Here is a 21,142-nt window from a genome sequence, read left to right as displayed (position 1 = left end):
ATATACATGGTGATTCATTAAGAATGCCCAATCTCTGTGCTGATTTTCAGCACGACTTTAAGGTTGACATTTGGTGTGGAGTAATATGTGACTACTTAGTAGGTCCTTTTGAACTGCCAACCAATTTAAATAGACCTCTGTATTTAGATTTTCCTCAAGAACGTTTACACGAATTACTAGAGGATATACACTTAGACAAAACATATGGTTTTTGCACGACGGGGCACCACCACATTTTCCTTTAGAAGTGTTCGTTAAAACTTAAATCAACAGTTTTCGCATCGATGGATTGGCCATGGAAGTGACTTTCTTTGGCCACCAAAAAGTCCTAATTTCATCCCTTGAATTTTTTAATTTAATCAGAAACGATAGCAGTAGTTTACAAAAATAATTCATTCTCTTTTATAATTGCTTAAGAAAATAAAAGAAGCCGCCAATGTGATAAAAAATAATACACTTAGGGGTTTAAGGCTTATTTGATATTAAGAGAAACGAATGGGAAAGATACCTGACGGAACTATTTAAAGGAAAGGAAAAAAATAATCAACACAATAACGTACCTGAATTAAGACACGAAATAGAAATCAGTTTTCAGGAAGTAGAGATAGTCATAATTTCACTCAAAAATAGAAAGTCACCAGGACCAGACGGAATAACCAACGAGTTTCTAAAACACGGAGGAGAAAGTATAACCCTAGAGATGACAAAACTTATACAAAAACTAATATTGCAGTGCAAGATACCAGATGCATAGAGAAACAGCATAATGATACCAATGTTCAAGAAAAAAGATAAAAAGACCCCAACAATTATAGAGGTATAAATCTAATGAACACTGCACTTAAGCTTACCACAAAAGTCCTAACCAACAAAATCAATAAACTAAGAACTTTATCAGATGAACAACAAGGATTCAGATCCGGAAGATCCTGCGGAGACGCCGTATTTGTACTAAGACAGATCACAGAAAAGGCCATCGAGTACAAGAAACTAGCATATCTATGTTTTATAGACCTGACAAAGGCTTTCGATTACATCCAAGTCGAAAACGTCGAAAACTAACACAGTGTATACAAGTACAAAGAGGAGTCAGACAGGGTGACTCGTTAAGCCCACTTCTCTTTAATATAATAATGGACGAAATAATACAAGCAGTACGTAAAGGCCATGATTACAAAATGGGGAACAAAGAGATCCAAATATTATGTTATGCAGACGACCCCGCATTAATCACCGAGACAGAAGACGAGCTCCAAAGATTAACACATATCTTCAATACAATATCCAAGAAATACAATACGATAATATCAGCAGAAAAAACCAAATGTATGACAACATATACATACCCACTGCGATGTAAAATCGAAATTGATGGAAAAATAATAAAGCAGGAAGCAAGGTTTAGATATCTGGGAATAGATATAATTAGTTACGGAGATGTTAAAGAAGAAGTACGACAACAAAGCTTAAAAGTAAGTAAAGCGGCGGGATCTGGATCAGGAAAAAGTCTGTTGGATAGGAAGAGAAGCGAAAACATATGAAGAGCTTGCAATATAAAGGACATAAATGGATGGGTGACAAAACGGAAACAGGAGTGGAACGAACACATTAGTATAATGGCAGAGGATAGTATAGTACGAATAGCACGAGATAAGTCACCAAATGGACGAGGAATTATTGGTAGACCAAGAAAAAATGGTGCGATAATTTAAACAATTTAAGAGGCTAATATTGAAGAAGAAACAGGCTTTAAAGCCTACATACACAAAGGAAGAAGAAGAAGAAGATATTAAGAGATCTTTGCTAAACCGGGTCATAAAGTGTATTAAAGTAAATGGTGGATATGTTGAACATTGTCCTTGTCATTTAACATTGGAATTTAACATTCCTACAGTTCGGATGTAGAAAATTCCTTCGAGTAGGGACTTATGTTCTCCTGTTGGCAATCTAATTCCATCGGCATAATAATTTCCAGTATGGTTTAATCCTATTAAACCAAACGAATGTTTGTTTTTGAGGTTATTTTGCTAATAATACAAACTTTACAGTATTAGTCTGAAAACGTTTTGAACTTAATCCTTTTGGATTTTTAAATTTAATTTTAATTAAATATACCAATTACAATATAAGTGTTTTATTTAGAATTTCGAATTATTTATTAAGTTTATTTGAGGTATAAAACCATTGTTAAAATACTTTTATTTGATTATAGGTCAGTTAAAACGTCTTCAAGGTCAAGTAAATACAACATTCCATGAAATTGCCAAAGAAAACGGCAGTGGTACCAACTACTTCGACGTAAAAATCCATGGATCTAACGTAGTTATTAATCTACGTTACGGCACAACTATAGAAAAAGAAAAACAAAGACTGCTCCATCATGCCAAACTCTCAGTTATCAGAAAAGCTTGGCATAAGGAAAAAGAATGCTACAAAAATGGTTTTACCGGTAGCGTTGATTGGAGTGTTAGTGAGTTAGAAGAACTTTCAAAAGTTGGTTACGTCAGTAATTATGAGGGGGAATATATTCACGATGTACAGCAATACCCAGAACTGGCAGAAGACCCGTACAACGTTAAATTCGTAAAGAAACAAGTAGAGTCTACAAAGAAACGAAGAAGGAAAAGAGAGTTAAGAAAGACCTGCCAAGATCGCTGGTGGTTCACCTTCGCAGAAGTATGCTAGTGAAACAAATTCCAAAAACTTGACATGAAAGTGAATCATTTCAATTAACTAAGTGTGATGTACCAAAAAGAAAAAGCTTACGAAGTAAGCCTTTTATACCAAAGTCTATTTGTGTAAGAATTTCAAAGATGCCAAAATGTATATTATTTATTTAAAATATGTTACCTATATGTATGTGATTCAAAAAGGTTTATATTGGATTTGGCCCAATCAAGCTCTTTTTATAATTATTTCACATATGACTGATTATTGATTTGCCAAATCCATTTCATACCTATCTTGTATATATTTTACATAATTATAGGAAAAAAAGGCAAATGAAATGTATAGTTACAATTTTCAAGAAACATTTTTATTGTACTTCCGGAGATTTCACCTGAACCTTATAGATCGAATAAACTTAACCATAAGAATTACAAAAAGTATTACAAATATCATTTTTGTGATATCGTCATTATCGTTCAGCCAATGGCGTTTACTACTGGACATAGGCCTCCCTCAGTTCCTCCCAATATTCTCTACAATGGTATTTCCAACTACACTTTTCACGTCGTCGGTCCATCTATTCGGTGGTCGTTCTCGGCTTCTTTTATAATTTCTGGGCCTCCATTCGACGATTCGTTTTGTCCACCGTTCATCTTATGTTCTGTTAATGCCCAGCCTAGTTCTACTCATTATAGTAAACTCATAATCATAAATATAAATTTGGTAAATTAAGAACTTGTGCACAGTATTTGTACTCGCACTGTTTTTTCTTTGTTGTCACCGTCGATCTTTAATATTTTGTAGAATTTTTTTCAACATTACTTCCATAATTTTTATGTCTTATTAATGTGTTTATTGAGTATACAGAAAACAGAAAATATTATTAATTATCATATTTAAACAATAGAGGATTCAAACAAAAATAACATAATTTAAAATACATTTTCATAAATAACTATTCCAAACCGAAAAAACATTGTGTAACAAAATTTTTAGAAGACCGTATCTGGTCTAATATATAGATTAAGTTTACTTGGGACCTTGGTGGGGTAATTTTAATTCATACTCATATTTTTTAAGTACTCACACTATGCCAAATGTGTTAAGACTGAAAAACACAATTTTGGATAATCTGAAAATCGCCAAAATGATTTTTGTAATACGCTCGTAGACAAAAAATACCTTAATTCAAAATTTTATCTGACTTTGGCACCAATTTTTCAAGTCGCTGATTTTATGAAAATATTTATTCTGTTTATATGTAGATCATTTATTAATATAAAATATTTCTTTTAAACATTGTTAACTTTTTCTATTAATACAGAAAATATAATTTTTATGAACGTTATAACTATGCACTATTATGACCAAATCAAAAGTATGCTTAATTTTAAATTTAATATTATAATGCATCAGTACAATCTGTTGGAGAGGAAGTCGCTTATTACATTAGTTGGTCCTCAAGAAGTAGCTGGTAGACTGGTTTTCGTAGTATGACGACCTTATTATTGTCATCCTAATTCTTTCATCTTTATGAACTTCCTTTATCTTTATCAGCTCTGTTTAAGCATTGATGAGATACCTTAAGTATTTCTGTAAGAATACTTTTCTGAAATCGTCTTCTGATGTTGGTTTCTGGACGATGCTGTGGGACTGGAGCTCTTTCTTTCTAGTGACCCACCTTTAATTAATTTGATCAATTCTATTCCCATGAGTATTGGAGAATAAGGATTCGTACCTACAGAGCTTCCAATTTTAGACACATAAGTAACATAGAGGTTTGGATACATTACAATGCGACGCTTTTAATATGCAGCTTGCTATTACCTTAGTCCCATATCGGCAATTTGCCTGGCTTAAGCTCCATCACCACGTCCGTACCACCATACATATTCGTATGGTGTTCAAATAGGTTTATGTAGTTATGATGGGATAAGATCATGCGTTAGCATAAAATTGACGTAATTTATATCTAAGCAATTTTGTTTTAGCTATTGCTTTTTATATACTACAAGTAAGAGGTATTGATCCCATAGCCACTCGGACAGCGCACTCACTTTAATTCACTAAACACTGACTAGTCTAGAGATAAATGAGTAGTGCAGTTTGTCTCCACAGATTTTGACCAGCATAAGGATCTAGCAATATAAACCTCTATTTATTTATCAGTATAAAGATGCGATTCGATTCGTAATTTGGAGGATTGAATCACAACGACTGGCGACTAAGCTTCTGTTATATGGTATCAAATGACTTTTACCAAATGTATCCGATTTATTCACAGCTTTCAGTAGAGTAAAGTATTGCGAATAGGAAAAAACCTCTTAAAGTAAGGCAAAAGTGTCTTCAATCGTATATTTCAAATCCATCATATAATGCTAGATTACTTTTTAATTTACTTCACTAATGGAAAACAGATTTAATGTATGCAATGTTGTACTCTATTGTAAGAGTACTCTCTTCTTTCTCTTGTAGTAAAGCATTTTGTTAATTCCATTATCATAGCTCTTTCTCTGTTGTTGTTTAGATTTTTAACATTCACTAAAGGCCTTGTTAAGTTTATATATTTTTGACCATTTTAGTATTCCGTTTAAGTACTATTATTAATCTCACCACTTTCGGAATTGACGTGTTTCTCAGCCTTACTTCGTTATTCTGTCTCTAAATAAAATTTTCCTAATAATTTCTTGAAGTTTTATTTTTCCTTAGTTCGTCAGCCGGGCGAATGTATAATACCTAGTTTTGCCTCGGTACTTTGGTACCGATACTTCAAAAGTTTGTAGATTTATCATCATCACGTAGCGCTACAACCCTGGGTGGGTCTTGGCTGACTGTACAACTTTTTTCCAATTTGTTCGGTCTTCCATCAACCTAGGGTCAAATGGAATGTTCATTTTTCGGAGTTCTACTTGAATGTTATCTCTCCATCGTATTCTGGGACGTCCGAGTGGTCTTTTGCCTGTGGGAATCTCCTCCCATACCAGTTTTGCAAGTCTCATGTTATGCAGTCTGTGCACGTGGCCTGCCCATCTTAGTCGCTGTGATTTAATTTCTTGGACAATATCGGCGTCATTGTAGAGTGCTTTTAATTCGATATTGATTCTGATCTTATACTGGTTTGTGGTGATGTCATGGTGAGGTCCGAAAATTTTTCTAAATATTTTTCGTTCAAAGCGTCTGAGCTTTTCTTCGTTTGCTTTGGTCATGGTCCATGTTTCGCATCCGTATGTTATTACAGCTGACGATGGATTTATAGATTTTGATCTTTGAACTTCTTGTAAGATTTTTTGATTATATGAGCTTATCCAGTGCGAATAGACAGCGGTTTGCAGATTACATTGGTAAAATTAACAAAGATGAATATAAATTTCATGAAAAACTTGCATTTTTATAGTTTATAAAAAAATTATATAGTAAGGTCACTAAATAGAAAATTAATCAATAAAAAAAACAAATTTTTCTCAAATCAGCGACTTAAGAAAAAATCTAGTATCAAATTTAAAGAAAATTTTTTATGCATCATTATAGATGCTGTTATTCATACCAACATTGTTTATCTTCAAGTGAAATATTTTGAAGTACTTTTAAAAATTTATATTTCCCATTTAAATCATCTCCCTTATAGTAGAAGCATAATCGAGTACATTTTATACACAGTAATTGCTCTTCATTGCGTAAGTGTTGCTATATTTTGTTTCTTGAAAATGTGAAATGTCCCTAGTGCTGCTGGGTCAGTAGTCAGAGGAAGTATTGAGTACAAAGTTCATTTGATGTACCATCTCTTAAAATTTGTAAATATTTTTACCATATTAAACTAAATTACTGTATGCTGCTTATTGCATTAATATAATATACATTTAAATGGTGAGAATAATATTTTAAATAAATCAGTATGTATCAAACTGATTTGCAGTTTATTTTAATTTTAGTTTACGTGTAAGTGATTCGCGCACGCTTTAGTCAGTTCGTATTTTCAACCCCATCTTGGTCCAGATGGGTACTTCAACCTCCTGTCGGCTGGAGTCGCATCTATTCTTCCATCAGTGGCGGGCTTGGAGTTTATGATTGCTCACTGCTCCAGCTTCACTCCTTTATTTTGTTAATCAATTTATCACATTTAGGTTCCCAGTTTTGCTCTCTAAAAAGTAGTCTATCTTATGTTTGGATTTAAAGAGTTCCTCAGCCTTACCAACTTCATTTTTTCTTTAAGAAAGACCTCTGTGTTGTTAATGAACTCTTCTCGTGCGTATATCAATACAAAATAACCGGCCATGAATGAACTTCCTTGATTGATTGGAGCAAATGGAGCTTAATGGGCTAGTTTTGTCTTTTAAATGTGTCTTTTTGGGGCTCTATTAAATTCTCAGACACTATTTGGTCCAGATAGTTTTTAATCTTAATTAGATCACTGCTGTCCTGATCCTCATTAAATCAGTTAATTCTTTAGCACAATATTTGGGGTAGAAAATTGTAGCTCTGCTCTTTTCTGTAATATTCTCGTCTGGAATATTTTTGATAAACACAATTAGCAGTCTTTTGCAGCAGTTCTGCCAAAATTAGTTGGAGACATTCCTGGTTTTGTTAGTACGTATCATCAACCTTCTGCTTCATGTTCCTAAGGTTTCTTGTTCGTGCTCCGGATAAGCATTGAGGAGTTATCTCGAATTTTTCGGTGTTTTCTGTAGAAATAGTCAAATTTTCTTCTAATTATTAATTAGTTAATGACAGTTCTTTTTAGACAGGTACCTGTCATGCGGAACTCTTACTTGTTAAAGGTGGAAGAATACGATGAAGAGTCTTTCAACTTTTGATGCCCGTATATTTTTTCCTTCTTTGTTTCATGTGTTGTTTAATTACTAAATAAAGTTTCACATAATTAAAACTTTAAATGTCATTATAAGTATATAGATATACATATGTTTGTATGTGTATGAAACAAGTTATTAAATTTGATAGAGATGGTACTTCAAAAGAAACCAGAAACTCTGAGAACTGGTCTAAATTATTAAATTAGCCAAAAATGATATGAAACTACAATGATCGAAAATGGAAAGGAACTTTAGAGGTATCAAAAAATTTGTAAATATAGTCCAGTTATAACTTTTTAATAATTTAAAAATTGAAAGAACGAATTTATCTTAGATAGGGTGAATAAAACTATTAATCATATATGTTGTATTGCTTTTACTCATTACCGATATATCATTGTGACTGATCTATGTTGAAAGATATTACGAAAACCAAACCTTATCTGCTATTTACCTTGCCATTTCATAACTCCTTTAATTTTTATTTTCGTACCTGCAATATATCAAAAATATGTATATTTTCACTCTAAATGCGCGCCTGCCACATAGTATATTATTCTGTGTGCTATCTGTTGATTATTAAGGTAATGACTCATCTTGAGTAACATTTTCCTGTAGACTATTTCCTTTTTATCAAATAAAATGGAATATTTTGAAAGTTTTTATATATAGCTACTTTTTATATGTGTATTTTTCATATTTCAAATGAACACAGTAGGACAACAAAGATAGAAAACAACTTATTTTGACTCTAATTGGGCAGATATTGTAACAAGCAAAAAAAAGTGAGAGAAAATAACTAAACAAAACATTTTATCATTTTTAACTTTGCTTTTATCTAGGTCAATGTAGATATTAAATTTTGCAAATTTTCAGCGGGATTTTGGTGCTTTGGTTCTAATTGATGTGTGAACCTTTGTTATAGTTTACTATGTACATAGTATTCCATTATATTTCGCTACGATTTCTAATTTATGCATCAACAGTTTGGGTTACATGGCAACACTTAAATAGAAGGTATAAACTAGTTTTAAGATTTGTATAAATGTCACTAGATTTGTAAAAAATAAAAGCTGTTTTTTTATAACTATTGTATTGAAATAGATGATCATATTATATCATCATCATCAGTGGCATCACAGCTCGTTATGAGCCAAAGCCTTCTTCAGAACAATCCTTCATTCGTCCCTGTCTCTGGCAACTATTCCCCATGCTTTAACTTCAATAGATTTTAAACCATCCTCTAAGTTGTCTTAATATCGACTAGGAAGTCTCGGTCTTCCTCTGGTTCATTGTACCAATGGCCCTTCGGCCAAAAACTTTTCTAACTGTTGCACTTTCCTCTGGTCTGATTATATGCCATATCCATCTACGGCGTGCTACCTTGATGAACAGCTTCAGCTTCCCCAAAACGTTTTACAACTCAAAATTAAATGAACACTGCAATGATGAAGGAATCAGACTCGTAGACTTTGTAACAGCAAATCATCATCATCATTCTGGCTTTACAACCCTGCAGCCTCTTCAAGAACTTCTCCAGTCGTCCCTATCCATCGCCTTCCTCCTCTAAGTACGTATTCCCATATTTCTCATGTCTGGGTCTTCCTGTTCTTCTCTGGCCAATGATCTATCAAGGAGCGTTTTTCTAGCTGGGTTATCTTATTCCATCCGCCTTACATGCCCTATCCACCTCAGACGTCCTATCTTAATATGTTTTATGATATCTGGTTCCTGGTATATTCTATAAAGTCCGAAGTTGAATCGTCTTCTTCACACTCCATTGTCATTCAATGCTCCATAGATTCGCCCCATACTAACATGTTTTCATTACTTTTTGTTATAGCTCAGGTCTCTGAACCATATGTTAGGACTGGTCGTATTATTGTATTGTAAAGTTTTATTTTTGTATTTCTCGATATAGTTGGCCGTGCAACCTCTGCGGATTATCTCGGCATTAGTATTATTTTCAGTGCTAAGGACTGCTCAGAGTATACAAATTTGTTCACTGTAGTCAACTGTAATCACAATAGTTGTGATATGTGACTTACGTATTACTTTCAGAGCCAGATTGAACAGTATACGGGAGAGCAGCTCTCCCTGGCGCAGCCCGTTATTTGTTTTAAAAGATTCAGACAGTTCCCCCTGAATTCGTACTCTACATTCAACTTTTTCAAGAGTTAGTTTTGTTAAATGTATATTAAATAACTGATGTGGTATTCCTAGCTCTTTCATTGCCTTAAACATTTCTCGTCTATTCAGAATCGTAGGCTGCTTTGTAGTATAAGAATATGCAATGAGTATCAATGCCATATTCCAGTGTTTTTTTTTAATTTGTTTTAAAGTTGCAATCTGTTGAACTGTCGATTTATCACCTCTGAAACCAGCCTCTCGTCTTCTTATTAAATTAACGATGTTTGATCATAAACAGACCTGCGTTTCTAATTATAGGGTAGCATTATCGATGTAAGAAGTCTACAGACTCTTGACGCATAAGTGACCATTTTCTAGTTAAAGCCAAATTCCGATAAAGAAGTTCTAAATAAAAGAACAGTTAGAACAGATTCTGATATGGAGCTTGTGGCCTTTTAAAAATTCACAAAAAAATGAATACCACGCAGCACTGCAGATCAGTTTGAGATCTGTAAAGAATCAAAACAATATTGGCACAATAATATCTGTCAACACTTACTTGTGACTTACCATGCTTGCTGCTTCTATGAGTGTAAGTGCAGTTAGTCGAACAAGATGAAGCGGTATTTGGAATTCCACCACAGTAAAGAGTTATATCTACTAACTGAGTCGTACGTGACTTTAAAATCCACGAATAGGTGATGGGTGTCGATTCTGAACTCTACGGTGTTTTCAAGAATCTACCTTACTGTAAAAATTTGGTCCGTTGTTGATTTATTGAGTCGTAAGACTCACTGATAGCTTCCCACTATTTGTTCCGCGTAGGGGAGCATTCTTTGCACAATACGTTGGACAGAACTTTAAATGTTATCTTAAATGGAGTGGTACCTCATAATTATCTTACATCATCATGACTCCCTTTTTGTCAAGTAAACACAGTATATATATTTTAAGGTCTGTAGGTGTTTCTTTCTGTTGCCAGATTTTGTTTATTAAATATTAGGCACGGAGAGTATCTGAGCTGGAGCTTTGTTATTTTTCAATTTTAAAATGGTTTATCTAATTTCTTCTTCGCTAGGGAGTGGCTGCCGATCATTTTTATTAATTTGGGTCATGGGACACTCCATTTCATCTTTAGGATTAACATTAAGCAGTTTTTAAAAATAGTTTGCCCATCTGTTTAATATCTGTTTCTTGTCATTAATTACAGAACCACTTATTTCTTTACAGGCTATAATTCTGAGTTTAAATTATTTTCTATAGTTGTTTATCTGTTGTTAAAATCTTCGTGAGTATTTTCTGTATGGAAGTTAACAATCTCGTTTAGAACGTTTTCATATTGCTAAATGCTAAAGGAAAAATAATGTTTTTTCTTTCTAAACGTTCTTTTTCCTTCTCGTCGAAGATATTTATAACCCTCCAGAGTTAATCGTGTTCTGAACTGCCGAAGTTTCTTACATGATTCATTTTTTTGTTGGTTAACAGATCTACATTCTTCGTCGAACCAATCTTCGTTTCTTCTGGTTTTGTTAGATTTTAAAACACCTTTAGCTGCTGTGCGCATAGCTTCGTTACATGTAGTCCAGTGTTTTTCTATGCTAAGATTTTCTTTGATTTTTCGTAACACTTCGTTTAGAATTTGAAACCATATCATACTATGTATATTGATTGATATATAGAAGAATCGTCATCAAAAAAGTTTTAGTATTAGTTCACCGCTAGTTCACCTCTAAGATTATACTTAGAGTCACGAATGAAGAAGTCTTTCAAAAGAAATAGAACTAAATAATGAAATAAAAATACGAAAACTATCCTCGGGCACGTGATAAGAGGAACTAAATACCATCTTCTGCAGAATATCATGCAGGGAAAGGTTTTGGAAAAGCGTAACTTTGGAAGGCGACGAATGTCACGGCTGTGCAATCTCAGAGAGTGATTTAATTGCTCGTCTAACCAGCGTTTTGGAGCAGCAGTAAACACAGCTCATGATGATCGCCAACCTTCGAAATAAGACAGCACCTTAAGAAGAAGACCACTATACTCGGGTTATATTGGATTAAAATGTTTGATATTTTTTACATAAGCTATATAGTTATACAGCATTAAAAAGTTTGATGTTTTCTTATTCGAAGTCACCCCCTACGCCAGTACAACTTGGCATCGTAAGCAATCTGACAAGATGCATCACAAGAACTTGGAAATTGATGTTCATGTTGACTTGACCGCAGCAACTCACCTCGCCGTAATCTGCTTTGTGCATTTGCGTCGCACCGATTCGAAGATTTCTGTTTTAGTCATCTGTATTCTTTCAGGTATTGTCAGTAAGTCTTTTTCTGGGGTCTACAACTATGCCTTCTCTCCAGCTTATTCTGGGTCCTCCCCTCATTGTAGCCTCCATGATAATTTCTTTGGGTAGATATAAGACGTTTGTCCTCTCTATAAACATGCCCAAATCATTTATATTCATCTCATTTATTCATAATGGTAAAATAAATTATTTTATATTGACTCCTTGGATAGTTATGTGGTTTCTTTTTTATTTTAGATGAAGCAGGTGTTTCGTCTACTATTTTCTTTCTGGTTTTATTGTCAGTGTACTGCAATGGCTATTTGCCTTTTTGGCCATGATTTATCTTTACCATACGCATTTTTACTTAATATGTAAGTTATTACTTACTTATAAGAAACTTATATAAGAACTTATAAGAAAATTAGTTATTACTTACTTAAAGATAAGTTGCAGAGAAGCTTCCTAAGACCGTTTCCCGCTTTTTCGAATTTTTATGTCGTAGCTATGATCCCAGATATCCTTAATATTGCAGCCCATATAGCATATTTTCTCCACTATTTATAACGATGTCTCGTTTATTGTCATTTAAACGTTTATATTGGTGTTCTTACTAATAATTCTTATTTTTGTCTTTGTATTATTTGTAACATGTTTCTACAACATTATCTATCATTCTTTGGAGCTCCTGCGTACTATCTACCGATATTATCTGCATATCTAATATTGTTTATAAGTTTGGCTTTACTGTAATATCTTCTGATTCGTAAAAGGCTTATCTAGTGCTGGTAACAGTATGCAACCTTCCTCAAACTTTTCTACTGTGAAGATCTCGGACTCTCATTTTCGGATCGAACTGTTATTTTTTGTTACTTCATTACTTCTCTATATCAATTCTTGCGCTATGAATATAAAAGTTAATGCATAGACCAAGCAAAACTAACACTATCGGAAAGCTACAGTTCTTACACTTCACCTACAGGCGACTTAAAAAATAAAAGCAAAAATCGTGAATCTAAATATAAACAGCTGTTTGTTAGACAAATAAGCTATATTAGGTTTGTGCTGTTTCAATATTCTGCCCAACTTTTTACTGGACGTCAAATCCTACTATATTAAATTTTTAAAAATATGTTTGATATTTTCCACTCGTCTATTTGTAGATAGAACCCTAATGTTCATTGATACTCTAATATATTATCTACATTATGTATGTGTAGCTAGTATCAACAATTTTTTGCTATAATATATGTCATGTTGATGTTCCATATAGAGATGACTATAATAAATGTTTGTGTGTGCAATTTTCAATAGACTTAAAAAAAGTCATCAGTAGCGCATTTTGAAATGTTACTCAAGAAATGGCACCATTTCCTTTAGTAAACTCATAGTTTGAATGTTATATATGTTGTCAACAGATCCGTAACATTGCTGGTAATTGTTTATAATGGGATATGATGTTCATTCTATTTATGTAATCCAGATGATTATTTATTTGTACAGAACTTCTGTTTATACAATTTACGCTAAATAAATTTATTATTTTACTAAACGTAAGCATAAGTATTATGAATGTTTTTTGAAATAAAGAAATTGTTTTTTATATTTGTCGTTGATTTCATATTTTTCCTATACTTCAAAATAAAATACAACATCCATCATATAACTTAAGCCAAGAAGTTGTAATCCACCCGTTCATCAAATAAAGAAAAAGCTTTACTTTTGGCATGAATAGGAGAAGGTGAGGAATTTTACGCACTTTGTGACGGGTAGCTTTTTTAGACATCAGACTCAGTAAAACTCAGGTTTAAATTAAATAAAAATATATTCGAAATAAATAACAAAATAAATTTTTTTTTTTTTTTTTTTTTTTTTATTTACAAAGAAAATAGTCGCTTCAACCACTTGGGTCATTAGCGACATTAGTTTTTACATTAGATTAAATTATATAAAGATGTATCTTTAAGAAAATTAATTAAGTCTTTGATGTTTAAATGTTCACCTAATACTGTTTTTAAATTGTTTGAAATATTGTTATTTTGTCTGTTGACTGTATATTTTCCACATTCTGTTAGGAGGTGTTTAACAGTAATGTTGATTTGACAGTATTCACACACTGGAATGTCTTCCTTATTCATTAGGTACTTATGTGTAATGTTTGTATGACCTAATCGAAGTCGAGAGATTTTGACTTGATCAGCTCTTTTTAAGTTCACTAGGCGCCACGGACTCACTGTCGATTTAATTTCTTTTAGTTTAGATTCCGATAAATTCCACTCATTTTGCCACGCACTGATCACTTTTTCTTTGACGAACTGTTTTATATCACTGGAAATAGTCTTTGACACTATTGTAGCATGATCGTTTTTGTAAGCTTCCCTTGCTTGGAGGTCTGCTTTTTCATTACCTTGTATTCCCATGTGAGATGGAACCCATATAAATTTGACTTCGGAACCAGTTTCTTGTAAGGCTGCAAGTTCTTTCTTGATAAGTAAGGCTATAGGGTTCTTAGTGAATAGTTGATCAATTGTTGTTAACGAGTTTAGAGAATCTGAGATAATGACGGAGGAAGACTGTTTTGTACTTTTGATATGAATGAGGGCTTGTAATATTGCATATAACTCTGCTGAGTATATAGAGGTGGCCGACCTTAATTTAAATTGGAAGGATGCATGTGGAGTGACAAATGCTGCTCCTACGTCGTTTGCAGATTTGGAGGCATCTGTATAAATGCAAAAACTTTCCCCGTAAGTCTCGAGTTCTTTTAAAAATGACTGTCTGATTACATTTGGTGATGTCTCTGATTTGTGATATTGGAGTAGTGTCGTATTGATCTCGGGAATCATGATTAACCAGGGAGGGGGAGTTTTTAGATTTGAAGGATAGAGGTCAGGAATTTGCAGTTGCAGATCTTTTAAATTTCTTCGGACTCTTTCATAGAAAGGTGGATCGAACTTACTTTTTTTTATAAGCTTCTAGATACCGGTCCGTAAATGTATTTCGAAACACTGGGTGGAATTTGTTACTGGCAACTGAAGATGCATACGAAAGGCTTAGATACTTCCTTCGTAGGGTAAGAGGTGGTTCTCCTGTAAGACATTGGAGATTCTTAACGGGTGTGGTTCTAAATGCACCTGTGGCGATCCGAAGTGCTGTGTTTTGAATGATTTCAAGTTGATTGGTAACGTGTTTTTTAGCCGAGTCATATACAATAGCCCCATAATCTATTTTTGATCTAACAAGTGACTTATAAATATTTAATAATGTGGTTTCGTCGGTTCCCCATTTTTTATTTGATAATGTTTTCATTACGTTTAATCCACTTTGGCAAGACTTTTTTATTTCTGAAATATGATGTTTCCATGTTAGTTTTTGGTCGAAAACCATTCCGAGAAAATTAATTTTGTCTGAGAATGCCAGCGGCTTGCCACACAGCTTTAGTGTAGTTCTTTGCATCCGGTGACAAAATAAAATTATATCCTAGGTATTATATACAATAAAAAAATTAAGTATGGCCCACTGTTTACTATCCCCGAAAAATAAAATACAAATTATTGATTTAAAATAATTTATTATATTTTAAACAAATTAAAAATCAAGTGATATAAGGCTGAATGCTCGAATAAATGAATTTTAATCAAATAAAAGGTAGATTACCGTAACCTTAGCCATTTCCATATCAATTAATGTATCGAGCAAAAAAAAAAAAAAAAAAAAGAACTCTAATTAAACGGACTAAGGACTAAGTATTGAACTGAACGCCTTGTTTGAAAATCAGTGCTAATAGTAAGTTGGCAAGCGATTTAAAGCAGAACTAGATGGGAATAAACACAAACGTTATTAAGTAGAACAAAACCGGCAGACGAGAGACACGATTAATAAAATGAATTAAATAAGGATGTGGAAATTTAAATGAGAATTCAGCCAACTCTAGTTATTAAAACCATGAAAACAGTCGTCTAGTGAGTAAATTTTTGTAATTTAAATATGTAGAAACCACATGTAGATAATTTATTTTATTTGATAATAATTCAAATTTAGTGAAGCTACTGCTAGAAATTTATTACTCAAATATTATTTTCGAGTTTATTGTGTGAGGTGATTATTCTATATGCGTAGAAGGATACCGTTCAGTATCTTGATAAACCGGTCTGTCTCACCTTGTATCCACGGAAAAAATTTCTAGATACTTATAATCACTTCTTTTTAGCCGTACTTAGTAAATAGAAAAAAAAAAACAAGTAAGCCCATATAAAATAAACCTCAGGAACAACAAAAAATAAGGAAATTGGAAGGTAAATCTTACCGATCACCCATTTTCATAAGGAAATCTTATTGATGTGAGTGGCCTACAAACTACCATCGATTTGGAGCAGTTAATCGCTTATGGTCGTTATTAAACTGTGTAGCAAGTATTCCTTGTCTGGAGTTGCATTAAGATAAGTGTCTCTAATTCATTCTTATGTACTGTACTTTTGGTTAAACAACGTAAATACTTTAACGTCAGTGTTAGTAACTAATCTATTTGAAGTTTTAAATTTTTCTTCTTTAGTTCTCTTCAATGATAAAGATTTAAATCAACTTTATCTTTGAATTTTACTTTATATTCACCGTTTTATTCATATATTTGAATTAATACATTACACGATATTGTCTTGCATAACCGAATGCATGTAAATGGGTATAAGTACTTATCAATCTAAGCATTGGTATTTAAATAAAAAAATTTTATTAAGCTAATTAAATGTTGTTATAACTATAATTTTCATGGTACAACCATGTATGCAGCAAGGAAAACATTCATGAGCATTAAAACATTTTTTACAAGATCAGACCTTAGTCTACAGCTTAGAATCCGAATGATCAGATGTTACGTTTTTTCTGTCTTACTGTATGCCTGTGAAAGTTGGACAATGGACTCTGAAATAGAAAAAAGAATAGATGCCTTTGAGATGTATATATATATACAGACGAATGTTGAGGATTCCATGGGTACAAAGAGTTACTAATGTTGAGGTACTTCGTCGCATGTGTAAACAAAAAGAATTACTAAGAATAATCAAAGAGGAAAATGCAATACTTGGGTCATGTGCTGAGAGGCGAAAGATATAAATTACTTCAAGTTATACTGGAAGGAAAAGTACAGGGCAAAAGGTCAGTAGGAAGACGCCAGAACTCGTGGCTGAAAGACCTGAGGAGATGATTCGACCGCTCATCCGCAGAGATCTTTCGCGCAGCAGTTTCCAAAACTACAATTGCCATTTGGATCGCCAACCTTCGAAAGGCAGTCGGCGCAATGAGAAGAAGAACCATGTATGCGCTCAGTCAGTAGCACTCAAAATTTTATGTCTGTATTTTGTTGAAGTTTTGATATGGAATCACTCAGGTTTTCTTTTTGTATATTGTAAAAATTTTTGATTTAAACAAAGGGAACGTTATAAAAAAAAAGAGTATATCATATATTTTACATTTCTATACATTATATTATATAATCAAGCCATTTTTTTACATTTATCTAGAATAAAACCACACATTGTATATATTGCGTTTTACTTTACCTAAACCTGGTCTCTCTCAGCTACTTGGGTTTTAAATAGTTTTTACGATTAAATCATACTTGTATCGTTTATCAACGGAGTAGAAGTTCCAACAAACCTTTACTCCTGGCGCCCATTTTTTTTTTTTTATTATCAACTCCTTTCCTCTTTAGTGATCTTCGGTTTTTATCTGTTGTTTCTTTATCATCATCCATTTTATTCTAACACGGCACGAAAAGCCAGCCATTCTCCATTCCCTGAATATCTACGTCTCATCTTTTTATCGTACTCTATATCTCTCTCACTCACTAAACTTTAGTTAACCAGCTTGACCATCCTGTCACTTAAATTCCCTTCCAATTAATATCACTTGCCTCTAATTTTTCTCCATTTTCTTTATCTCTCGTTTGATCAAATTGTTAAGCCTGGTTTTTATTTTTCTTTCTTTCTTTTTCTTTTCTTTCTCCAATCCAGTCTTTTATTTTTATTACCAAAAAAAAATAACCTTATAACTCCAAGTTATAAGGTTATAAGTTTTTATTAAATCTTGCCCAAGTACTTTCGCTCCTAGAGCATCTTCAGGGGCATTTCGGTAAATTGGTCTATCCAACAATATATGGAGAATGTCATAAACATTAAAAGGTACATTGACACAACACGACACAAGGACAAACAGTTTAAAAATTATTGAAAACGACGAAGCTACATGTTGGGTGGCATTAGGAGAGAAGTCTCTCTCTCTCCTAATAACTAAGTTGTAACGATTTCCATCGCCTCGATATCTTCAGCGCTTCGTAGTCTAGCAGAAGTGGCTTCAATACTCTTGGGTCAGTGGCCAGTCAATACCCTTGGGCCAGTGAAGTTGTTGTCAGATCAATACTCCGACAGAACTCTGCTTTCTCTTGCGGCGACTGCTCTTTTATACGGTCGAAGGCCTTCTATCTCCTTTAGCCAACATCGATGGAGGAGGAACTTCTGGTAGGGATGCGTGACTACGAAGCGCTGACGATATCGAAGCGATGCAAATCGTTACAACTTAGTTATTAGGAGAGAGAAATCTCTCTCACCCAACATGTAGCTTCGTCGTTTTCAGTAATTTTTAAACTGTTTGTCCTTGTGCCGTGTTGTGTCAATGTACCTTTCAATCTTTATGACATTCTATATATATTGTTGGATAGCCTAATTTGACGAAATGCCCCTGAAGATGCTCTAGGAGCGAAAATACTTGGGAAAGATTTAATAAAAACTGTACTCGATATCTGCCTTTTATTTGATTAAAATTCATTTATTCGAGCATTCAGCCTTATATCACTCAATTTTTAATTTCTTTAAAATATAATAAATTATAGTAAGGCATTCTTCTTCTTGCTCTTCTAATTGTACTTCCTTCTTCTATCGGAGGTTGGCTATCATCACAGCTATCCGTACCTTATTGGCGGCTGCTCTAAAAAAATCTACGGAGCTGCAACTATACCACTCTCTTAGGTTTCTCAGCCAGGAAATTCTTCGTCTTCCTATGGATCTTTCACCCTTGATTTTACCTTGCATTATGAGCCTTAATATCTCATATTTCGCACCTCTGGTAATGTGGCCTAAATATTCCAGCTTTCTTGTTTTGATGTGCTTTATGACCTCCCAATCTTTTTGTAGCCTTCTTAACACTTCTGAGTTCGTAACTCGTTGGGTCCATGGTATTTTCAAAATCCTTCTATAGCACCACATCTCAAATGATTCCAACTTCTTTATATTATCCACTTTTAGTGTCCAGCTTTCCATTCCATACAACAAAGTCAAGAACACGTAGCATCTTAAGGCTCTTATCCTCAGATCCAGAGGAAGGTCTCGATTGACAAACATTGTTTTCATTTTTATAAATGCTTGTCTTGCAATTTCAATGCGTCTCCTTATTTCTCTACCTTGGTCATTGTTTTCATTTACCCAGGTTCCCAGATATTTGTAGTTATTCACTCTTTCTACTTGTTTTCCCTCGATATCTAGCCTTCCGACTGTATATTGCTTAGAAATAATCATGAACTTGGTTTTCTTAACGTTCATTTGTAGTCCATATTTGATACTGACTTGATGTAATCTATTTACTAAGCGTTGCAATGCTTCTATACTGTCTGCAAAAATAACGAATGTCGTCTGCGAATCTTATGTTGTTTAAGATTTTTCCGTTTATTGATATACCCTGTTGTTCCTCTGATATTGCTTCCTTAAAAATAGCTTCGCTGTACAGATTGAATAACAATGGGGACAGCACGCAACCCTATCTAACACCTCTTTTGATTTCTATTGTTTGTGTTTCGACATTAGACAAGGTGAAATCAAGATTAACGGAACCAGCTTAGACAACATCAGATACTCTGATCATACCGTCCTAATAGCAAACAACGCACAAGAACAACAAAATATAATAAATGCGGTAGTTCGTCATAGCGAAATGTTCGGTTTACATCTAAATATTTCAAAACTAAAATTCTATTATTTTCAAAGATACCAACAAACGTACATTTGTATGCCAAGGGACAAATAATAGAACATGTAACTTCCATAAAATATTTGGGAGCAAATATCAACAGCCAGTGTAATCCAAAAAAAGAAATCCTATCAAGAATTGAACAAGCGAGGAAAACACTGATGAACATAAAAACATTTTTTACAAGATCAGACCTTAGTCTTGAGCTCAGAATTCGAATGAGCAGATGTTACGTTTTCTCTGTTTTGCTGTATGGCTGTGAAAGTTGGATAATGGACTCTGAAACGGTAAAAAGAATAGATACCTTTGAAATGTATATATACAGACGGATGCTGAGAATTCCATGGATACAAAAAGCTACCAATGGTGAGGAACTTCGACGCATAAGTAAACTAAAAGAATTACTCAGCATAATTAAAGAGAGAAAAATACAATACTTGGGTCATGTGTTGAGAGTTGAAAGATATGAATTAGTCCAAATCATATTGGAAGGTAAAGTTCAGGGCAAAAGACCAGTTGGAAGACACCAGAACTCGTGGCTGAAAGACCTGAGGAGATGGTTTGACCGCTGATCCACAGAAATCTTTCTTGCGGCAGTTTCCAAAGCTACAATTGGCATTTGAAGCACCAACCTTCGAAAGGAGACGGCGCAATAACAAGAAGAAGAAATTATAGTTTCTGTAAAATAAATTTATTCAAAATCATTGCTTGGAATGATATATCTTGAAGCAAGGGACAGGGCACAATCCTACCCTGCAGTCATGGCACCATCACCGGGATTCTTTACCAATACCTTTGACATAACACAGTGTACAACGCTTTGCTGTTTTCGTTTGGTTTTTGGCCGAACGGCATCGGAAAAATGTGGCTCTATTAGTCGGAAAGATCTGTTTGAAGTTGACCGATGGTTCGAAACTTTCCTTTTATTGGCGTATTTTTCTACTATCATTTCACCGAGATTTGCCTGGAAATTCAATCTATTTTTTCTGTCTTTTTATTTTCTTATAAATTTGATAACAATTGAACGTGGTAATATCCAGAAAATGGCGAAAAATTTTCATGTAATATTTCTTCAACCTCTTCCCAGCAGATGACTAAAATCTCAAACAGTTATCGCTTAAATATCGACTACTCCTATATTCTTGTTATAATCCACACTTTCGATTTTTCTATATTATGCCGCCTTGAACGGATGGACCTACCATTACTGTGTCTTTTTTATCTCATCATA

At 33.6% G+C, this 21,142-nt stretch overlaps 1 protein-coding gene and 1 long non-coding RNA gene across 3 annotated transcripts in view; both read left to right on the top strand.

Moving 5' to 3' along the window:
* Positions 1-13,498, top strand: part of Ten-a (Teneurin-a transmembrane protein) — a 621,367-nt gene extending 607,869 nt beyond the window's left edge. For both annotated transcript variants that reach the window (XM_072535236.1, XM_072535235.1), the window contains one exon: positions 2,213-13,498. In XM_072535236.1, the coding sequence (XP_072391337.1) occupies positions 2,213-2,685 (473 nt within the window). In that variant the 3' untranslated portion in view covers positions 2,686-13,498. The remainder of the gene's footprint in view (positions 1-2,212) is intronic.
* A 2,183-nt stretch (positions 13,499-15,681) lies between these two features.
* LOC140442801 (uncharacterized) lies at positions 15,682-16,352 on the top strand. Its single transcript, XR_011951146.1, has 2 exons — positions 15,682-15,857; positions 16,106-16,352. It is a non-coding gene; the product is annotated as an uncharacterized lncRNA (long non-coding RNA).
* Positions 16,353-21,142: the final 4,790 nt, after the last annotated feature.

The sequence above is a fragment of the Diabrotica undecimpunctata genome, chromosome 6, assembly GCF_040954645.1.
Source record: "Diabrotica undecimpunctata isolate CICGRU chromosome 6, icDiaUnde3, whole genome shotgun sequence".
In the NCBI taxonomy this organism is placed as follows: Eukaryota; Metazoa; Arthropoda; class Insecta; order Coleoptera; family Chrysomelidae; genus Diabrotica; species Diabrotica undecimpunctata.
This window is presented reverse-complemented; position numbering and strand designations above follow the sequence as displayed.